Source organism: Passer domesticus, chromosome 4 (genome assembly GCF_036417665.1).
Source record: "Passer domesticus isolate bPasDom1 chromosome 4, bPasDom1.hap1, whole genome shotgun sequence".
Lineage (NCBI taxonomy): Eukaryota > Metazoa > Chordata > Aves > Passeriformes > Passeridae > Passer > Passer domesticus.
The window spans coordinates 37,690,823-37,714,759 of NC_087477.1; the positions used below are offsets into that span (position 1 = coordinate 37,690,823).

At 38.6% G+C, this 23,937-nt stretch overlaps 1 protein-coding gene across 1 annotated transcript in view; it reads right to left on the reverse strand.

The window, feature by feature from the left end:
• COL25A1 (collagen type XXV alpha 1 chain) overlaps positions 1 to 23,937 on the reverse strand; it is a 297,126-nt gene that overhangs the window by 34,305 nt on the left and 238,884 nt on the right. The window contains exons 16-22 of the mRNA XM_064417188.1: positions 21,676 to 21,708; positions 21,469 to 21,504; positions 17,550 to 17,594; positions 6,105 to 6,167; positions 5,507 to 5,575; positions 2,533 to 2,577; positions 1,929 to 2,006 (exon numbers count right to left, since the gene is read on the reverse strand). Of these exons, the coding sequence (XP_064273258.1) occupies positions 1,929 to 2,006; positions 2,533 to 2,577; positions 5,507 to 5,575; positions 6,105 to 6,167; positions 17,550 to 17,594; positions 21,469 to 21,504; positions 21,676 to 21,708 (369 nt within the window). The remainder of the gene's footprint in view (positions 1 to 1,928; positions 2,007 to 2,532; positions 2,578 to 5,506; positions 5,576 to 6,104; positions 6,168 to 17,549; positions 17,595 to 21,468; positions 21,505 to 21,675; positions 21,709 to 23,937) is intronic.

A 23,937-nucleotide genomic window follows, 5' to 3' on the forward strand; every position in this document is an offset into this window, starting at 1 on the left:
AAGAAGTGTTTACATGTTCACAGTAATGGATCCCTTTACAGAGGTAGATATTTTAATATCTAATGCTGTTTTTCCTATAAAGTTTAAACTTCTGAAACTACTGCTTTTTGCCCTGGGAAATTCTGCAGAGTAGGTGTGAAGAGCAATTTTAACACAGAGATGAATTTTTTATTTGATCCTCCAAGTGAAAGCCACATACTCTCAGCAGGGGTCTTGCTCAAACCATGATGACAATTTTAAGATTGCACATGAGATTGAATAGGAGGCACGAGGCGAAGTAACTGAATTGCTAGACTGCTTCATGATTTATTACTGAATTCTAGCTTAAGACAAGCAGTTCATATCTTGCAAAGTCTTGTCAACTTCTTAAATCTGCAGGCCAAATTCTGTGCAAGTTCACAGTTCAGGGCGGTGCAGTGAAGTTCTCATGTGCTTTTGTTGGGAGAACTGCAAATCTCAGAGCCCCTAAGAATTTGGCACCAGGAGACTTAGGAATGGGTGTTTGCCATCTGAAAGGACTGAGCTGGATTTGGCAAGGATATTTTTGACTGATCCTATATAATCTTACTTACACCCTCCTTGCACAGCCATTCCCATTAATATCAATTATTTGTTGCCCTGGATCAGAAGGTGATGACATTTGGAACGATTTGTAATGGGATAAAGGCTTTCTAGAATGTTTCAACCATTGCAGAAGGCTTTAGTCCACTTTTAAGGCTTCTTTATGTGCCACAGCTTTTCTGAGGAAGCTTGAAACTAACCGTGATGCCAGAGTTACAATACAAAGACAGAATACAGGAGATACAGGGGCTAAAGCCCCTGCTAAATCTCTGTCTGGTAATACACAACATGAATTTCAGGCTACTTTAGGCATGGAACTCGGGGAGGAATTTAGATGACTGAAAGTTGTGTGTCTGAAGTCCCTTACAAGCAGACCAAATGAAGCAAAAATAATGCAGAGCCTCACAACATGTCTAAGCAGACCTCCCCACAGACACAATGAAAGAACAGACTTAGCCTTAGATACATATAAGGCTTTTAGATTTTAGTAAAGGCAGTGAGATTTTTTTATTTTTTGAAAGTGTCTTAGAAACCAAATAACTGGTCAGACATTTACCCACTCCCACTGCATAAATGTAAGGAAAAAGTTCAGCAGCTTCAGTGAGAAAGTGATCAGATGCACAATGAGCCAAATCCAGTCTTCAGTTTCACATAAGCAAGCCATTCACTTTGGTGGAGTTATGCTGCACAGAATTTGCATCTGAGTATGCTGCAATGTAAATCACCTTGACTGCAATGACATACGTCATCTTGGTCCTTTGCTTTTATGCAAACACGCATTCATTCTTTTTTGTAACTCTACTTTAATCCTCCACACTTTTCTGCACACCAGTCAAAATAGGTTTTCCAGAAATGAATGTGAGAAGACTGGTGCTTGGTCTACTTAATGTACTCAAGTTGCTGATTGAATCCACAGCTTGCTAATGGAACCATTTTACATGGTTTCCAAATCTCAAATATTCTGCTCTTTGCATTTTACAGGAAGAGGAGGAGGAAAACAAGAAAAAAAAGAAATGTCAATATTATAATATATGAATTGAAAAGTTCTGTTGAACCTGTGTATGTGGTTTATTACATTAATTCAGCACTAAACACCAAAGCCAACAATGAATTAGTTTCATCCTGATTTCGTCAGTACTCTCCAGGGAACATGAAACTAATTCACACAGCTGATTTGTATCAGGGAAACAGTTTTTCTAGCACAGAAAACCTGGTTTCCAAATATAGAAAGTGATACCTGATTAATAAGCTCGACAATTTTGCACACAAAGTGTTTTCAAACTCTTGGCAAAAGAGAAATACAGTGCTGTCAAATGACTTTTTCCCAGACCAGACTAAGCAAATTCAGCCTTGTTAGGTTTGCATACCTGCAGAGCTTCGTGGATATTGCCATTGTAATCAATTATCTCTGTTGCACCTTGATCACCCTTCTGTCCAGGTGGTCCCTGTAATACATTTTCCATTAGAATTTTGAGACAACTGCTGAAGACTATTTTAGACTCTTAACTACTGACACATGCTTTGACTTGATTGTGGGGTGTTAGATTCTAACTGTACTTGCAATACACTACTACAAAACAGAATTTGAATGAAAACAAATTTACTTTTTATAAAGATAAATAAGCAAGTTAGTACAATGTGACTTCCACTGCAGTGGGAAAGGAAATACATAAGACCACTGAGGGAAAACATTTAAGGATGTTCCTACACTCTAGTTCTGCATTGGCAGTGAACAATGCCAGAACACCTTGCTTGTAACATCCTGCCCACAAAGTGTGGATTGGAGACTGCTTCAAATAGTGGCAAGTGATGTTAGTCATACAAATGTCCCGTCAGTAACCATGATCCAACAGAGTCAAGTGCCCCATTTCACCTGGAGTGTGAATTGTAGAATTACTGCTACAATTTCACTTCACATGGACTGAATCTTAAGGGTACAAAACAAACCGCCGAGATGAGAAGTAGACTTACCCGTGGACCTGCAGATCCTGTGTCACCTCTCTCACCTGTATCACCCTATGTAAAAATGATACATGAAAAAAACAGATATGCCATTTGAAGATTTATCATATGGTTCTTCCCTTTTAACAATGTTTTCTTACATGAACTGGTTTACGGGGCCTCTTACCCTAAACAGAATGTGAATCTTATTTAATGAAAGGAAAAAGTCCTTCAAAATCTATATACTGGTAGAATCGACAATGATGCATTTGGTTGTGTGTGAATATCAGAGTGTTTGGAATAAAAAATTGCAAAGAACCAAAAAATAGGCAGATTACCAATTAAGCAATTTGTGCAACATCCCTATTCTTAATGACACTACTATCAAAAGCTTGATGAGAATACCAGAGAAATTAAATTACTCAGCCTGAAACCAGTCACAAACTTCTTCAAATGTGTGTTTCAAAATACATAAACTTTTATTTCTGTGATCATGCCTCCACTAACCTTCTGAACTTCCCTGGTCTGAGTCACTGCCTCCCCTACAAACACAACTGTGCTATCAGATTTAGAGTTTTTTGATGCCCTTTCTGTGACAGGCCTAAGATCATTACCAGCTTACACACACCTTTTTATTCCTGGCTATTAGTAATATGCTTCAAATGATGGAGGGAATTTCAAACATGTATGCATTCATATCCCAACATCCACAATTCATTTCACAGTCACTTTCGCAGCAAGGTCTTACATTTTAATTTTAATATTACTCAAAATTAATATGGGTAAGAACTGCAAATTTTGCTCCTGTTGACATCTAGAGAACTTTGGTAAAAGTTAGGAAAAGAATTATTAATTCACCACTGGTAACACAACAGAAAACTTTCTGGTAATAGAAACCAGAAAACTTTCATAGAGCTAATGAAGGCATATGGAGAGCAGACTGGTGGCAGGTCATAATCAAGGTTGTGCCATCTGCCTTTCCCTTCAGTGCACTGCTTTGGCAGAAGCTAGTGAACGTTGGAACATTTAAAAAATGAAGTTCCCCACCACTAGACTGACTTCTGTGTGCCAGATTTTCATGACAGACATCCAGGTAAAATGGAATTCATATATCCTTTTTTGATAAAAAGGGAATTAAAGGGGATATCTTTATAATTTTGGTGCATGTGGGAGATGTCCAGGTACTGTAGTCAAATGAGAGGCTGATTTACTTTTCTGCTGTCACTCTGATACTTTAATTCCCTCATCAGTTCCCTTGCCTTCCAACACTTCTTTCTGGTGGGAATGAATGAGGTTAAATGGCATTTTTTTAATCACATCTTTAAGCACTTAAGGCCACTCTTCAAGGACCTTACAAGTACTGCAAACAGTATCACACCAGCCTACATTGTCCTGTCACCCTTTTTCTGACAGTAGACCTGTCAATACCCACCTACACAAGTACATTTTCATCCATCATACAACATGAAGGAATCCAGTGGAAACAGTATTTGCACAGCAGATAAAGTAATAGAAAAACATACATTTTATCTCTCCATATATGTGAACCAACTATATCTACAGAAAGAAATGGGTAGATAGACATAATCAAAGTTGTCTTTCTAAAGCAGGTAAAACAGCAACACAATCAACAACTCTCGCCTTTGTTGGACTTCAGACCATCATATCTCAGCCTGCAGTACTTGGAATACCTCTGATTCCTAGCTCACCAGAGTTTGGATCCCTACAATTATTGCAAACCCAATAACAGCATAATCAGGCATTGGGTCCTGGCATGCGGGAGGACTAACACACATCAATTACACAGAGAGAAACCAAGTTGCATGAGGAAAACAGCAGCAGAGTGGAATGGATGTTATAACAGAAAAGGGATTAGAATCAGTGTTCAAAACCCACGTGACCTGACTAAATTTTTAGCTAAAACTGAAGGTCAGAAGGTTTCACTTATAAAGACCACTGCAGATTGTTACAGGTTCTATTAAAGAGAAATGTTACAAATAACTGATCCTAAAAATCCTCATGTTAATTAGTCCTCTAAAGACAGTGTCTTTACTACTAACCTTTGACCCTTTGGGGCCTCTAGATCCAGGTTCACCTGTTTTCCCCTGTTTGAAGGAAGATAGGAGAAAAATGGTAGAGAAATGGGAGTGCAGAGAAAAAGAAATTAGTAATCACTAACTACAGTTTGGAACAGCAGAAACATATTATATTGATATTACCAAGATAATGACTTTTTAAGGCATTTATTTTATATAGCACCCAGATCAATATATTCTCTAACACTAGAGTGCAATGGTCACAGATTCCACCCTTCCAAAGGAAAGCAGTATTGGTATTAGTAAAGATAGGCATCATTATCACTGGTTTTCAGGAATGAGCTACGTAATTCCATTGCTCCTGAGAAATGATAGCCAATAGATAGAGAAGATATTCTAACAGAAGGAGATTAAAATTAAGTGTTATCACAACTTCTTTTCCCAACAGTTCAGGTGAATACAAACTAACTGGACAAGGAGCACAAAATTAACCTTACTGTTTTCAAAATCCATCAGGAAAGAAAAACTTGACAGTATCAACACCAGGGGAAATATTAAGACAATGCTAAAAGTAGTTAGACTGATCTCTTTCTTAGAGAGTTAGAAAACAGCATGCAAAATGGATTTTCTCTGCATTCAATTGCTACAGTGGTCAAAGAGTTCAAACTTCAATGCTGAAAGTTAGGGACCTGGAGGTCAGCACTTCAGCTGGAATGAATTAGGCCAATTCCATGACAGTGTACGTAGGTAGTGTCTTTACATTGTAGGCCAAATAAAAGTCCATTCAGACTGCAGTTTCACAGCTGTGAACACAAAACTGCCATTGTCTTCTGGACCGAAGTAGAGCACTTGACAGCATTTTCATTTAAAAGTTCACTCACCAAGTTTTGTTCTACTTTTCAGAAGGCAAAGATGTATTCATAGGTGTAAAACTAACAAAACATTTCCAATATAAAAACCAGACTGACCTTTGGTCCAGGGATTCCAGGTTCACCTCTCTCACCCTTCCCAACAGGGCCTGCCTCTCCTTTGTCACCCTATTGCAACAGACACACATGTATCACAAAATATTGGGCAGCCTTTAGCACATCACCAACTCAGCAGGACCAAAGAAAACAAGCCAACAGCAGAAACAGTGGTTTAGTCTATCTGTATTTTCAGAATCTGCTGGGTAGTATCAAAGTTCTGCTTTGATACTACCCAGCAGATTCTTTGATACTTGAAACTTTGATCAAAGTTCCAAGTCATTTTCCTAAAAAAACCCCCATGTTTATTAAAATACAGTTTCTTTAATCATGCCTATTTTGCCTCATGAACAACTAAATTTGGGGATTCTAACATGAAAAAAGATGACTTATTAATTAAAGTTATGATGTAACATCTGTCTGCCTTCACATTTTTTGAGGGCACCTACATGAATATCTATATGTCTATCTCACAGCACTGGTCTATGACTTTTCACATTTTCTCCAGCAGTAGCCTCAGTCTCTGCTACTTGCTGAAGAAAGTTGAATTTGACATCAGATCAAGGGGCTTCACACCAAAGCATTGGCCCGCTACCCTTACCTTTGTTCCTGGTAGCCCTGGCAACCCAGGTTCTCCTTGTGGACCAATGAAACCTGGTTCACCCTTTAAAAATACAATATGAGAGGGTTACTTATTTAGCAGTACACAATTATAATAAATGAGCTTATTTTGGGTGGTATTTTCCCCTGTACAGCTTACAGCTCTCTAGCTGTGATGCAACAGTTACACAGAAGTACTTTTTGTCATGGTTTACTTTCATCAGCATAAATTCCTGTAGCAAGCCACCACACAGCAGATGAGATGCAAATGAAGCAGAAGGTGTTAAACATGGGGTTTATGAGGTTAAGGAGTGTTAATATGCAACCTGGTCTGTAACATAACACATCAAACTACTATCCAAGCAAGTCTGAAGGCAGGAGGAGAGATCTGAGTGTTCCTAAATTTAAAAAGGAACAGTTCACTTCAGTGATGTGTTTTGAGGTGGTTTGCTCCTGCAGCATGTGAATAGATGGGCAGGAATGCTGTGTGACAAAGCGGTGACAAATGGAGATGGCACTGCTGTGATGTGTTGTGTCTCCTTTCAAGTCAGAGACTTGCAGTACCATGGTACTTTCCCTCCTCATTCTGACAGCAAAATACTTCAGTCCTCCGTGCCCAGACAATTTCTCGGGCTGTGAAGAGCTGGGAATGAGCCGCAGCTCTCCTCATTCCCTCCCTGTTCTGCTCCCTTCCTTCCCATTCAATTGTACAAAGAGGACAGACAAATAGCACGAATGAAGCAGAGTTGCAGCAGAAGCAGCACTGAGCAGAAGAGTAAGGCCATATTTTATTACCTATCTCCATGTCTGAAGAGAGACAATGCAAGATTAATAAGCCATCTGCTTTGCTTCACAAACTCTCCTGAATAAGCCTTTCTGCTATTTAATCTTGCATTTTTTCAGATATATTTGAACCAAGAAGATATACCCACAGGCTATTCTAAATTTTAAAGTCAATTATGCAACTCAATTAATATTTATTTAATTTGCCTTTTTTCAATATCCCTGAACTTAATGACTAAAAATTACCCACGAAATGCCTCTTAAAATAGCTAAAAGACAGACAGATCATAATCCTGTAGTGATACCATTATTGAGTATATACAGAGACAGTGCATATGAGCAGCTGAGGAATATTTCTCTTCATCTCTTCACTGCCTTAGAAATACAGGTATGCTGCACATGGAGAGCAAATTAGGAAGTATTCTTGCACATTCATCTGTGCTCTCATCAGCAATCCATCATTAACAGTTCAAAGCCAAAGAAATCGTCCCTGTGGTTATATCAAGGATGACAGCAAGCTCTCAGAGACCCCCATTTAGCTTATTAAAAAATCCAAGTAAATAATGAGCTTTCTCACATGAAGTTCCAGCTGGCCATGATTCAAAATATGGTAAAGAAATAAACTGAGACAAACATGTCACAGAGGAGCAAGTGGAGTTTTCTTTTTGCTCTTGTAAGAAAAAAAACGTAGAGTTTATACAAGTCTTTATATTAGCACAAACCAGCAAGAGTAACATAAGGTTGTCACTGCAGATGGAAGCACTTTAATTTCAGTAAATGAAGAACAATGCAGCTTCAATCATTTGTTTTAGAATGAGAGGGCACTCAACAGCCCCATGTTGTCTTAATACTGAATTTGCCCAAGCTAATTTTTTGGCCAGCTTATTATGATTTCAGGCATAAAAAATAGGCAGTGACTACATGATTGTTTTCAGTGGTAAGGCTTAGAAGTGCCACTCAAAAGTTGATGCAGTTTTTGAGTCAAATTCTTTTCTTTGCTCAGGACTGTACCAGTTGCATACTACAAGAGAACTTCTGGCCGAAGTCCAAGAATGTGCCCCACCTTCCCCCAAAATCTCTAAAGAGAGAAGAAAAAGATGCTTTGCAATAACTAGTGGAATTGATAATGGTATAAGCTGGCAGTTTAATTAGCATAAGTAGAATACGGGTCTTATATGGCACAGAACTTATAAATGTTTTGAAATGTGGAGTGGAAGAAGTGGTGTGTCAGCAGAGAGCAGGAAGTGACTGGGTGAGCAGCAGCTCTGCTGGGAAAGATGCAGCAGTTACGGTGGATGCCAAGCTGAACGTGATCCAACTGTGCATTCTTATCACACATGAAACAAACTGCAGTAGTTAAAACCTGGCTGCATAAAGAAAAACATGCAATTCTCCCTCTACCCAGTGCTAGAGAAGATAAGTACATTAAAAAACAGATCTGATTTGCCATCTGAACTAAGCTTCTAAGTAAAAAGACAACGTGTTTGAATGGTTTGAAACTAAGCCATGTCTTCTCTAATATTCAAATCTCTTGAGTGTAAGTACGGCATAAGGCATTAAGTAAAATGTTCATTGGGTATACTTCTGCATACTGCCATAATATTGATGACTTCCTGCTTTATGCTATCTTTTATGCCACTCAGATTACAAAAACCAACCAAACAAAAAAGGAATCTGTCAAAATTGGCACTGCCAGTGATGTGTGAAATGTAAAGAAAACAGTTTCCTCTCAGTAAGGAATGCTTGTGTCTTGGTTATGCAAAAGAAAGGGAAAGACCTTTATGATTACTCCATGACACAAAAAAAGATTCCAGAGCTGTACAGGAATGTGGTCAGAAAAATAAGAATGAAAGGCTTTAGCTTTTTTTTTTTTTTTTTGTAAATATATGACATATTTAATATATGACATATTTGATTTAGCTAGCACATAGCAGAGGAAAGCAAGGATAAAGGCTTGCTTGGGAGGGCACTGTGGTTTGACAACATTGCAGCTCTGGTCTGGTTCACTGAAGCACCTCCTGCTCATAAGTCTCTTCCTTAAATGAACTCAGAATTTGTTCTAGCTACTGTGAAAGGCTGAGAGGAATGCAAGGGATCAGTCACCAAGACTTATAATACTTTTCCAAACATCTCACTACAACTTCTTACAATAAAATCAAGGTTTTATCCAGTTAGAATGTACAGCAATCTTCTTTGCCTGCTAAAGCTGGGACATGGAACACAAAATCTGTAATACTGTAATCTGAAGCACTGTTTGGCAGCTGTATAGAAAGCCATCAGCAAATGATCACTCTGTCACACATTTTAGTTTTTAGTTTAACCCTTTGGTATAGTTATGAAATCACTGCTTAGAAACCACCACATTGCACAGGATGTCAAAAGGGCATATTTCAGCATTCAAACTTCATCCACTGTTAGACTTGGAGTGATTTGTATTACTTACAACACAGGAAACTTGGTTTAAAAAGAACAAACAAAAAAACAAGCTTGTGAATTTCTTCCAGTCTACAGAAGTGATGTGTTATGATATTAAGAATAATTTTTAGTGTCTTTATGTGTTAATATTTTAAGAGACTACCCCCATGCATGCTCATTTTCATTCTCAAATATTTGCTGACTGTGGAAATACTTAATGTGGTCAGACAACAAATTATATACTACCTTTCACAAACATTGTTAATGTTCATTTTCACCTCTTATAACAGTCTGAAGCAGAAAAGGGCCCTAAAATGCTGTAAACCTGATGCAATGTGAGCCCAATCAGAATTTAATATTAAAAAGTCATCTTGTTATTTACTTCAGAGGATAGCCAGATTTTTATGAGGGTTATTATCTAGACATAATTAGAACTGGTTTTGATGATGATCAAAGCTTTCATGGGCTGAAGCAGAGGCTAGCTTTGATATTAGAGGTTAAACCTAAGAACCACTTCATTTCACTCTCACTGTCAGCTTTAAGTTTTGCAGAACCCATGATGCCTAAAACCTGGATTTTTGCTTAAAAAAGGTAGAGCAGTTGAAATAACATTTTCACTGCTGGTTTCTGTTTTACACATCACTAATTTGGCAAATGTTTATTAACAGTGTAGTTCTAATACCATATTTGGTCAGAATTAGCCTCCATTGCACAGCTGGGACACACATCACCACCATTATTTGAAACTTTGTTCTCACAGACACACCTAGTTCTCTCCCAGTGCCTGAAATACAAAGCTTTACGCTGATGCAAGCAATCAGCAGAGAACAGCAGTTGTTGGGTACACTGTTTTCCCACAGAAGTTTCTTCCTCCTTTAATCACTCTCCTAATGACTATACAACACATTTTCACATCCAGATCAATGAATTCCTAAAAAAGAAGCCCATGCTGCAGGAAGACATCCAAACCACAACTTTTCTATAACAATGAAATAAATTCTCTTCCATTTCTGAAATTATCATCCTATTTGTAAGTGTCATGGTTACCTTACTATATTCCAGCTACATCAGATTATTACAGTGCATTCTCTATGCTACAGAAATGTGACTAAAACAACCCTCAGACCATGAATTTGAAAGGAGAATGTAATTTCAAGCCTTATTCTTATCTAGTGCTATGCACTAGAATTAGCCAGAGAAATTGAAATGTCTAACTCTGACCTTTATTACATTGTTCACTGGTCCTGAAAGACTTTGTTCAATGCTGGCCCCATTGCCAAGACCATGGGAGTTCTGCACCTCCTGGGCTGACTGGCAAGTCCTGCCACAAGGAAGGACACACAAACACCTTTTCCTGGGATTCTCTTGGAAATCCAAACATACCAAGGTCAAGACACCTGTGTGTACACCTCTGAGTTGTCAAACCATGCCAAAGCATCCTGAATTTCTGTGGAGGACTCCAGAAAGGGGGACACACCCCAACTTTTCCATTAACAGAAAACTTAGCTGTGTGGGCTGGAGGAAAACCACAGCCATGCTTGAACACACAGCTTTGGACAGGCTTGGAGATTCCAAACTCCTGTCTGCAAGTCTAGCGGACCTCTAAAATTTCTGTCTAGCATGAGCCAGCATGCAAATTCTTCAAGAGTCACAGAATTTGGGAGACCCCTAAGTTCCTTTCTGATAAGGACTGACGTGAAAGGGTCCTCATTTTAATAACATCAAGAGACCAGTGATTGTCTTCAGTGTTAACCTGGTTCACTTATGAGCATATTTAAAACAAAAACAGTATGATGACCTTTCCTTGCCTGACAGTACCAAAAGAATCCTTCAAAGGTGGGGATATATATAAAAGAGCTATCAAAAAAGACCCAAAACCCAGATGCAAGACAATTTCAATGAAGCTGTCATAAACTGGATTTGGTTCATGGGTACCAGCTGCCATCTGCTGACCTAAAAGACTTTGTTTCTGAGGTTGCTATCTAACCAGAACACTGAAACTCCTCCACCCTGGAGAGGAGTGAGGGCCAAATTCTCGGGATCTTGTAACACAGTAATCCATGGTGGTCTAAGAGCTGCACTGGCTCATGCCCTCCCTCTGTCTGCAGCACTCAGCTCCAGTGAAGCAATTTCTCAGAAACTCAGCTAGCCTCAGACTATACAAGTCAGAGAGTACTTTGTCACTGTGAAGGGTATTAGGGAGACTTATATATATAGCCTGACGTCCATGGGAATTCTCCTCTCAGGATGCCTACAGTATTCAGCTCCTAAGAAGGAAATGAACAAGGTACAAGGAAATCTGATAAAAAAAAAAGTAACCCTAACCCCATTTCATAAGGTCTTTCTTAAGGCTTTTCATATCACTTTAGAATTGGCTCCAGAAGCTGCCAGTTAAAACAGGTTGTCTGGCTCACTCATCGCATTTGAAACAATATCTTTACTCCCTAATCGTTCTCTAAACTTAGAAAAACAATTGTGGTTTAGAATTTCCAAAAGCGTATTTAGACTTTATGATTCGTTTGGAGTTAGGGAAGTAAAACCTGGCTAAACAACCTGGCTGAAACCCTGAGGTTTCACAACAAGCCTCACTCTGTGTGACATATATTGCTTTTTAGTCAGCCCAATTTTCTTGCTTTTAAGTTTTGTCTCCCTAGAAAGTATGTTGCTTTGGGAGAGTGCTATAGAACCAGCAATAATTCTGATTAATTCTGCATTCATTAATCATATAAGGGACTTCTTATTTTAAGGCTAATTATAATCCAAGTCAGCATGGTAATATGTTTGAAGATAGCATAAAAACACTTGTTGTAACGAGCACCTAATTTTTAATTCTTTTCTATGACCAATCTGCTAAATGATGGAGAGCTTGGCCCGAAACTGTTTATTCTAAAAAAGACTTATATGATAAATCTAAGGAATTTTGTTGCTGCTCTGAAAGCTAAGGAGCTTTATTGCATGCCTCTATTTCTGACCTTATAAAAAATTGTATTTGAGAAATAATTTCAGGTTACTGATGTCAAGTCTTCTTTGTGGATGACAAAATACTAGATTTCTGGATACAGTGGGGTGTTTAATAAGGTCAGTGGATTCTGACCTTATTAACCTCTTTCCAAAATTTTTGATTCGCACTTTTTTTGGTACAATGAAAAATTAAACTATGCTATAAAACATACGCTGTGAAGTAGTTCTTATAAACTCAGTCTTCCAACTATTAATCACTTTAGAGGAAACAACATTCTGTGTTTCATTCCTTATGTTTTAGCTTTTTCCAGGACAGAAAATAGGAGATTTGGAGGATATAGTTTGTGAGAAACCAATAAGAACTTGAAGAATTTGTCTGGATCTTACATCAAGTAAGCACCCCTGACACACACATACCATCCAATATTAATGATGATTTCATTTTCTGGCCTTGATTCTCAAAATTGCTTATTGGAAATTACATGTCTACCCTATGCAACTGATTACTGCCATAATATGGAAAGCAGACAGCTAGGAGTCAATGAACAAAGCTGGATGTGTAATATACAGATAAATGTTTGTATTGTTTCCATTATGGAAAGCAAACACCCAAAACACATTGCACGGTCGTGTCATGTATTTTACCCACCAATGCACAGAGACACTTCTGAAACCCAGCCCATCAAAGGTGGGTACTAAGTCCTATTTTTTAGATCAGTTCCCATTTACACCCAGAACCTGAAGAGAGGGGAAGAGAGAGAGAAGTATAGAGAGAGACAGAGGGACCCTGCAGGTTTACTGTTAACCCTATCAAGGAATAAAAATGGGAAGAAGAGTGGAAATACAGAAAAGGAAAAATGCATTAGGAAAATTAGAAAAAGAACAGCCTTCCTAAGAACTCCTGGGAGAAGAGGAGAATTTACCAAAGTTTCCTGTAGGCAGTAAATGGCATTGACTCCAAACTGAAATGCTTAGAACTACCATTCATTTCAGATTTCCTTTCATTTTGCTGCCAGATGGTAAGAGCAGCACTTAAACGCACAAGCTTCAACAACAGTTGCTCTCTTTTCTACAAGAGTTTAAATAGGAGACTAACTTCTCTGCATCCAGCTGGAAAATTCCCTCTCATTTCCTCCGAAATTTCTCTTTTCTAACAGAAGTAACTGGTTGAAAGTAGTATCAAGTCTTTTAGACCTTAAATAAATACATTCTGTGGAGCAGAGAGTCATTTAGTCCTTAGAGGATAAGATCCCTGAGTGGGTATAGGAAAAAAAAAAAGAAATTTAGGTACAGAAAAGTTTAGAACCACTTTTGCTTTCATAAAAAGAAAAATAAAAGGATATAAAATTGATTCAAATTCCCATATCCAGGTTCTTCTGAAACCTTGCTCAGGCACAGTCCCTGGGAAGTCAATCCAAAGTAATTGTATAGAAAGATGCAAGGCACTGCATACTGGCAAGTCTATTGAATCGGCTACTTCCACTGAATTTCAAAACACAGAGAGCTTTCCAGACTTTCCAAAAGCAGAAGGGCTAAGCAGCCTTTCTCTTCTCATGTCAACCCACTCCATGGTTCAGTTTTCTTGAATACAATAAAATAAAAATTTGTATGTGCTCATAAGCTTCGGTTCAGTATTTGCTTTAGCATCTGAGGGACAAATGCCAGAAATACCATAGAAAATCTAGATCCTGCAAAAGATGCTGTTACTGAGAAGAGGCTTGTGTTTTGTGAAGGCTTCTCACTGCAGTGAAGAAATTGAGGACTGTAGAGGCCAAATTCCAGAAAATGCAATGCAACAGGTTTGAGAGGTCTGACATTACAGTGAATGAGGGCATGCATGATTCCCATCACAGTAAGCAAGTGCTGCTTTGTAAGTATCTTCCTGCAAAAGTTATGAGGTAAAACAGATACATGAAGTTTGTGTTTCACAGACAGCCTTCTGTGTCTGCTTGGCATCAGTCGGGGGATAGTAGAGCGATGAGTTAATATTCTGAGTTTAGGTGGAACACATTCAGGGCTCATTAAGTTTCCAGCCATTCCTAAACAGCAACAGGTGCTTGAGAAACGTTTCTCCAGTATGTCATAGACAGCCTCTACCCTGTCTTGGAAATAACTGACTGCACTTGTGTTTCCTCCATGGCACCAACTGACAAAGGAGGAGAGAACGAAAAGGAACAGGAAGAACTCCCAAAACATCTGCATGTGCCTGGTGAATGGGTCTAGAAAAGTAAGCAATGACAGACCTTCCTGTACACCCTGAATTCAGATGTGATACTTGCATGTCTGTCCAATGTTGCCACTCATTCAGACTCCAGTATCACATTCAGCCAAGTCCTAACAGGTTCCAAGAAGTCTTGATTAATTAATTGAAATGGCATTACAAGAAGCTGAAAGTTTCTCAGTGATTAGTGTTCATTAATCCTTTATGCATGTTGAAGCACAGAGGACTCAATGTCTTGGGAAGCTTGTTCAGCCATGGGAAGAAAGATGAGTTGTAGCTGGAGAGCCTGCCTGGCACAGCATTTGTGTTAGCACAGGTTGGTTTAGCTTTTGTGAAGAGTGCTGTGCATGTGCACAGTTACCTAAAACATTTCATAATACAGCCTGCCACTGTAGAGAAACATGCACAAGGAAGCAATTTTAAGTTCAACTAACAGATTTAAGGAAAACAGGACTTAATATTTAACATTTAAGAACTACATCCAGGAATTTTCAATGTCTAGAATAAATCTGTATCTTGATCTTTTCCTTACCTCTCACAAAGTTTGGAAAAAGCCTGAAAAATCTCTGCCAACAACTACTGGGCTGGCACACAAATGCATGAGAAAGGTGTAATCTGTTAGGAAAAATTATCCTTATGGAAATTTAAATTTTGTAACAAATTCTTAGATGTTGCAACAACATTGTGAGAGGTTTCTGCTAGGTCTTTGATCTTATACTACTACTGCATATCACCATTAAAATAGAGTAGCAAAGACATATCTTGGAGAGTTTTATAAAGTTCACATGGGAACAGAATCCAAAATCCCAGAAAAAATTTTAACAAACAACAAGGATCACTCCAAAAAGAAGAAAAAAAAAAAAAGAAAAAAGAAGTCACTGCTCCAAGTAAAACTCCTCTTGGTTCTGTACAAGATGACAGCACCAACTGATTCCAAGTCCAGACAACTGAGTTTCCTCCATGATCAAGTTTCTCATCCTGTCACTGCTATTTCAAAGTAGCTTTTGATCAACACCAGACCACTGGAAATTTGTTTCTCCATGAGATAATAACAATGTTGTTTTTGGAAATCAACGTAATGATCTTACCATGGTGGTACATAAATCTTTGTTAAAAAGGAGGGTGAGAGAAGGGGGGAAACTCCTACTTTACCTTTGCTGATGAGTGCCCATATTCCTAACTCCAGCCATTCTCTGGTTTCTGCTACCACTTCTCATGCCACATAGCATCAGTGACTCAGAAGAATCTAGGGTTTTTTACTACAGACTGCTTAGTAAAACAGAGCTTACAAATACCTTGAAATGAACAGCAACCATCCTGCAAGTCTGATGTGACAAGATATGCTTTGCTCTGTCCTGTGCACATTCTGCTTCCTCGTCACCATCCAGGTTGCAGGACAATGCAGAATTGTGCTAGATTAAATTTCTTCACTGAAACACCACCAGTCTCCCTCTGGACTGGATTTTAAACAGGAGAAAGTATTTTCCTAAATGATTAATATTTGACCAAATTATTCCATTTTGTTCTGCAGGCAACTGCACTGTTTTTCCACTGTATCCACTGAATTTGGAAACAAATTTTCACTGGGCACAACTCCCACATTCATTCGTTTTTCACTTCACATTTTATCTTTCAGGTGATTCTGGAAGCTGCACTTCTGAGTCGTTCTTACTGCCAACAAATAATTTTCCCAGAGCAGGCACTCAGATGTAGACTTTTTTATTTACTGGTTATATGCATGGACATGTGGTCTGCATGAACATGGGAACCCCAAAGACCAGCCATGGCTCCAGTTGCTTTTGGCAGGTGTCCCTGGGATGAGTGCCTCAGGCAAGTGCCCCACTGACCTCCATCTGAGCTACTTCTCTGCTCACTGTTAAAGTAAACAGAATAGGGATTGCTGCCAAAGGCCCTAATAAAAACGGTTTAATCACACAAGACTTCTCCTCCATGATCTTCACTACTCAGTACAGAGTTTATTCTTGCAGAAAATGAACGACCTCCACAGGAACTATATTTTAAGCTGTTACAACACACAAAATTTAATACGCACATTCAATTTTCCCCCATAATTCACTAGTAACACAGAAGGGACATTATGCTTCAATACTGTGGCAATTCACAGGTCCCTTGAGGAAATCACTGCAAATGTTACATTCCATGAGATAAATCCTGAATCTTACCACAATGGACAAGAGTTTGGTCTCTGACTTATCCCCCTTGTTATGGGGGAAATCCTATAAACTTTCTCCTTGAGACATACACAGGCCCATGCTGGAATGCAAAGAAAAGGTTTCCAAGAGATTTTGTTTTGTGAAAGGACAGTCTTTGACACAAAGGAAAAGTGGGCACTCTGATCGGCACTCACTCAGGATATGTGAATCTGCTCACTCTGTGCAGAACTACACAGTTACAGCTCAAACTGTGCAAGTGTCTGCAGATGCTAATGCAACCACTCATGCTAGAACTAACCCAAGTATGTGTCCTTTGTATCAACCTGCCTAAAGATTCCAGACAAACTGGAAGCCAGGGACTAAACCAGGTATTGTATCAGGGACTGTAGCTAATACTGAACAGAATATTATTAAAACATTTGACTTGTCAGTGGAAATCACTGCTGTGTAATGGGGCACAAAGTATTTTTGTCAACAGAGCCGGGTCTGCACTGCCTGTGTATAATTAATGCAGCTCTCTGACTGGAGGATTGGTTAATTCAGTAGAATATTGCTACTGGAAAGCACACATAGAAGTGGAAACCAAGTAAAACTTTGATGACAAGACTTTTCTATTAAAGAAAAAAAATAAAAAACCTCTACCATTTTTGTTTTTCAAAAGAAATAACTAGAATATTCTGCCTCACATTTTAATATAAGATATACTGTTTGCCTACTCATAGACACTTAACCAATTTTCCACGTGAGAACTTGCTGTAAAAAACCCCAATTTAATACCAGAGACACAGGAAAGGACATAACACAATACAGTAAGTCCATTTGAGCCACATTCTTTCACTTCCCCCCTCTTTGTGGTATTCCCACCCAGTACAAGAGGTACTACAGTATTTACCTTTATTCCAGGGAGTCCAGGAAGCCCAGGAAGGCCTGGTTCACCCTACATAGGAAAATTACATAACATTACAGACATTATCCAGTTAGGGTCACTGTCCATTGAACAGCCCTGTAAATTCTGCAGGAAGATAAAAGAGCATGAATGATTGCTAGTCAGCTCCAGCAAGATTGGTTTGTTTTTTTTTTTTTTCTTTCTTCAAAATGAGTGACTTAAATGTACAATTAGTAAGAGTCATGTTAAGAACTTGGATATCTTCTGGGAACCTTCAACGTGAAGATGACACTCAGGGCTGAAAATCCATGTCAGGAAAGCCAAATATGAATTCACATTAGACTTCAGCAAAAGAGAAGAAAACAAGCAGCACTGGTTCATTTTACTGCCATTTAAGTTCATACTTATGACAGATGTTTAATTCTGTTCCATTTTCAACTCTGAGCTAGATACTGTGCTGTGTGACTCTCTGATTTAGCTCCAAAGCAATTCAGAGGAGCTTGATTTAAATTGCACAATTCGAGCAGGACTGCCTAATTATAACTGGGCCATCAGTTTTATAGTGCTATCCACAGCATCATTTCAGAGCTTGTTCTTCATCTGTGAACATACACAGTGTCATGAAGGATAGTGGGAATGTAACCTTTTACTGCTTTACACAGAACAACCTTGCTTATTTAAAATTGCAATGGAAAGACCTATAGAACTCTATTTGCAAGGTAATTTTGTAACAAGCATTGAAAACTGAATGCATTAATTTTGGAAATAGTCTAAGATAAGAATGACAACATTGTCACAAATGGTCATTTTGAGGTATCAGCTAAATGGAAAGATGTTGTCTGGGGAAATAAAGATGGTGAACAGAAAAAAAAAGCAGTAACATGTGAATAAATCATTATTTTAAAGGCTGGGGATTTTATTTTAACACAGAGATGGATTCTAACCAGCACCTTGGATCTGAATACCAGCACCTTGGATCTGAATATTCCCTGAACTTTCTGGAAGCTCAGGTTTGAACTCTGAAGCCAACTTTTACCTTTATAATGAACTGAACTGTATTCCAGATTTTTTTACACTCATGAGCTTTACAGAAATCCAGACTTCAACTCTGTGGTTTGGGCTGATACCTACAGGCTGTGCTATTACAATATTTTATGTGCCTGTGTACACACATGCTTACACACATCCATACACCCATGTACACTCATGTATACACACACAAACATAAACACACCTACACATAACACAGGCGTACATCAAACTGCACTAGCCAGAGACACTTCTTTGAGGCAGAGATATTACACAGACTTGAAACACTCATAACAAAATTACATTCTGCCACAAAATGAAAAACACAATAGAGGGGCTGCAAATCACTTCAACAAATGGAATGATTTTTAAGTGGTGTAGAAGGATCTGATAAAAACTTCTTCACCTGTTTTAGTTTCTCCAAAGTTCTAACTGTTCAAATTGCCTAAAAGCACAGGAAAGATTCCAGTCTCCAAATAATGACTATAAAATCAGATGAAAGAATAGAGGCTAGGATGCCATTTTCAACAGACACTTTTTGGTAGGTTTGCTATCACTTTCTAAAGCACAAAATGGGTTACTACTCTTGCAAAAGAACAACGCTCCACTGCACTAACTCCCTACTTTTTGCCTGAGCAGCCACACACACAGCACCATCAACTTTACCCTCCTAATTGTGGAAGCACTAAATTTCACTTGCAAGCACAGAACTGGAACATTTAAAATTGATATTATATTCGTGTTGCTGCAGTAGGTTACTTTTTAGACTTGGGACAGAGCTAACCCCCATATACTCACACATAATAAACAGAAAAGATCCATCAAAGCCAGTTCAGAGTCACAGTAATCTAAAACAATTAAAATGCCCCTAAAAGATACACTAATATGAAACACAATTAAATCAATCATTATTTCTTAATTACAACTAGCATTATAGATGAATGCAGAGTATTTACTTTTTTGGACCTTTCCTAATATAAAAATTCTGAATATGACTTATGAGAAGAATGACTTTTAAAGAAACCAAGGCTGTATCCTAACTCTATTACATAATGGCAGAGCAGGTCATTCTGTCACCTCAGCATACAATGTGGCCCACAACTGCCTTGTCAGACTGCTGAAATATTGTCACATTTCATGTCATGCAAATAGTGTTTGGGTGGGCAGCTCAACACATATTTGTCCTTAGAAGATGGATAAGGGACAACTAGAAGAAGATAAAAGGGAAAATACAAGAAAGAAAAGAAGACAAAGGAAGGAAATATGAATGTAACACAGACAGGGAGAAAAGCATTGAGATAATGCAGATGGCAGAGACGTGCCTTCAACTGGAAAAAGAGCAACACTGGTGGTGTGAAAAAGTCCCTGCTGAGCAGGGGTGCAGGGCAGCAGACATGGGACACCTGGCTGGAGGAGGCTCACTGACTGGGCATGTCATGGGAGCTGATGGCTGGGGCTGGGACAGGAGTTGTGACACACTAGGAAATCATGAGGTCAATGGAACGAAGACATTAAGCCCCCTCTGGTGTCAAAAATAAAGAGAGAATATAGAAATCTGAACTGCATACCTCTCACTCATCCATTTTGCTTGAATCAGATCAAATCTGAGTGCCTGAGACTGAGAACCAGGAGCCTGCTGATAAATCACTGCTAGTTTTGCCTCCATGGCAGCCACTTAATGAGAGTCTGAATCTCCACAGGCGCTTAAGTGCATTTTCTAGTTTATTAGCCAAGCAAAGCATACACTGCAGAATGCACACACTGAATGATTCTGTGGATTAGATAGCTTTAAACTACTTTGATTACTTTTCCTAATTAAAACTGCACTTTACTAAGGAATTGCATTTGCCACCATAATAGTTTTATTTAGTCTCTGATGAGAGTTATAATTTCTTAAATAAAAATACTTAATGTCTTATTTATTTCTTATTTATATGTGGTTTGGGGTTTTGCTTAGTCACCAAAGTCTTGAGTATTAGAAAATGGTTGTCTTGCCATGTACTATATAGAATTTTAGCTCTTGACTGTCTGTCTGGAATATCTAAACTGGCAGAAGGACTCTGTTCAACTCTTGCAGCAGTGTGCAGTGGAAAATTTTCTGTGTTATAAGAAGGAAGAACAGTGCCAATGGCTCCTGAGGGAAACCAAGTATTGCAATGCACAAATCCAGTTCTCTCATTGCCTCTTTGCTCTCCCTGCAGGACCTGCCCCCTACTCTCAGGAAAGGCAGCTGAAGGCACAGCATTTGCTGTGCTTGATGTACTGTGCATTCAAAGAGCACATTCCCCAGCTTCACAGGGCCTTGTGCAGTACAGCTATTGTGACTCGGGCTGGACCTTTCCTTGCAGAAGCAGCCTCAGCCACACAGCACACCACGGGGAATTTCTTTCACTGGAAGGAAGAACACAGCACCATTACCTGGTCTGTGTGTCCTTCCAAACACACTGTGTGCCACTGATGGTTTGATTCCCCTCACAGGTGTATGTGAAACCTATGAACCAATATTTATATTCTTCCTGATGAGATCTGACAGTGTACCACAGTTTGAAGATTAATAGTTAAACATGCAGGGTTAGCTTGTGATGACCCAAGGAGCAGAGCCATTCTTTGTTAGTCTCACCAGCTGCAACAGGGTAAGCTTTTAATGCAAGAAGTATGCTGGGGATAGGAGGGAAGGTGGTTAGTCAAAATTGCTTTTCATGTTAATTAGTATCATTATTCCTGTGCCTTTCTAGAACACAAAATAAACATAGACCAAATGTGCACAGCCTTGGGCTGCTGAATTGTACTGCCTCGGACTCATCCCAGTGCAGGTAAGTGCCACTGGTAGCACAGATGTGACATCATTTATCCCAAATGCAGCAGAGAAGGAAAACTGGACATTTCCAACTAGTACCTTTTGTCCAGGCCGCCCAGATTCACCGGGTTCACCCTAAAAGAAAACAGATGAAAAACATGAGATCTGAGAAAATGAATTAAAGATGGAGCTGTGGAAAACCATAACATGAATGATACCCAAAATGTCTGTGACACTGTGAAGTAACACAGTGAATGGACCAACCACCCCTCTTCTCCCTGCACAACTTCTTTAGAACTCCATTACCTTAATTCCAGCTGCAGAAGAGCCAGGGTCACCCTGAAACAAAATCCACAAGAAATAATCACTCTTACTACATAAACAATTTTCCAGGAAACACATAAATCATGCAAGAGTATAGCAACATTATACAGCAAATTAACTGCATAGCAAGACTGCCTGTTTTCTGTGTTATTACATAACTAATTATATCCGTGTGATTCAGAAAAAGAGCAGTGTTGTTCTCAAGACCATGTAGAGAGAGATTTAGCTTCACTCACCCAAACACCTGTAATAGTTAACTTCAAATTTCACAACTAATAATGTAGATCTAATAATTGCAGATGTTGTATAAATGTACTTCCCACAGCCAGAATATGGGACATACTTTGACATCTCTAAATGGCTGATCTACATTAAAAATAATTCACTGCTGTTTACAAAGAATATGAGTGACCATTTGACCTAATTTTATAGATGGCAAGTGTCAGGACTCAACTGACAATATTTTTTGTGCTAATGAAGATTCACATTGAAAAAAAAATAAAACCCAGTAACCTTTGAGTTTATCCCCATCAGGACAGGTCATAGTTTTATTTCCTCAACACACCAGGGTATTTAAATAGATAAATTAATGCATGAAGGACTATACTTTACATGATGAGACAGCTATGGTAATTTATGTATTCAGGAAATGTCTCTCTTCTGAGAGGACATCTAGCACTCAAAAAGATTTGCCTACATGTTTTTTTGTTTGTTTTGTTTTGGTTTTGTTTTCTTGAACAATATGCCAAAGAAAAAAGAAAAAAAGAACTACTGAAAAGTTTTCTAGTTAGGCTATATACTACCGAAGATGACTAGTGTGCTTCTATTTGAAAAATTGTTTAATTATTCATTATGCAGAATAAATATACATTGTTCACTGAAAGCATCAAGTTTTACATAGCAGCAACTCCAAGCTCTGAGCAGCCTGCCAGTGATTTACATAGGTAGGATAGAAGCCAGTACTGGAATACACTGCAGAGATGTATAAGCAGAGTATAAATGTTTAATATTCTTTGTATAAAATACAAATAGGGGACATCCATTCCTGATGCTTCTGTGAATGCCATAGCTTTGCAGCTGCTTTGGTCATGGCATCGTTCTGGTATGGTCTTATAAAATGAAATTGTACTGGTTAACATGCTCACTGGCCTCTGAAGAGTAGGAATACACAGTTACTGCACCTTGCAGTGAGTAAGAAAACACAAAAATCAGTATTATGAGATTGATACAGGCATGGAAACCTGAGCTGCCTCCTTTTAATAGACATGCATGAGTGACACTGCTGATACCCCTTACAAGCATGTACAACTGAAAGCCTCATGAACCTTTTACAGCTATAAAGGGCCAAAGCAACTAGTAAGACATATTAAATGGTTAAATATTTCAAAGGGCAATGATGGATATGGAGAAGATAAGACACAAAATATTTATAATCCACCTTCATGCAAGAATAAAAACTAGATCAAAGAAAAAATTACAGTACAGTATGTTCACAATTCACTGCTGAGTCAAGACAGTTTGCAAATGAAGAAACTTTAGCAGGGGAACATGTACAAAGAAGGAAGATCCTTGATAGTTTCTAAGGACCAAGACTACAGTGGAAGAACAGAAGCAAGAACTCAAGCTTGGTACTGACACTGTCTTCAACAATTCAACAATGACATTTTAATTCTGAAGTCTCAGGTCAAAAATTAGGACCCAAGTCCATATTTTTGAGTGTCACTAGGTACAGCAGTTCAGTAAACAAAGCTACATTTTTTTGCACAAACAGGAACCTGCTCCTAAACCAAGTCTGGATCTGTTGTCATGTGGTATGTCACTCTCCCACCACATGAATAAAAATGTATTATTTATCTCACAGAAACTCTACTGAAGCTTTCAAAGAAATATTTTTAAGTTTTATGGACTATGGATTAAATCTCCTAAGCAAAAACTTCCCCCTATGCTGAAGACCAGGAAAGAATACAAACCCTGCTAAGCAGCTCAAGTGTAAAGGAATGACACCAAGTTTAATGCTTACTCCTAAATTATCTGTCAAAAACCACCCTCATAAGCTCTCTAGAAAGTGCTGTTTGCAAAGCTACCTATCAGAAACTTTAAGCTGCAGCTCTCCTCTAAGAACTGTATCTTTTTTTCTGGCTGGCAGATTGTCTTGTAGGCAGGGAAAAAGAAGAAAAATGTTGAAAGTCAGCAAAGTCTCAGCCCTGGAAAATCTGGCAAAAATGAATGCAGAGGACTCTAACC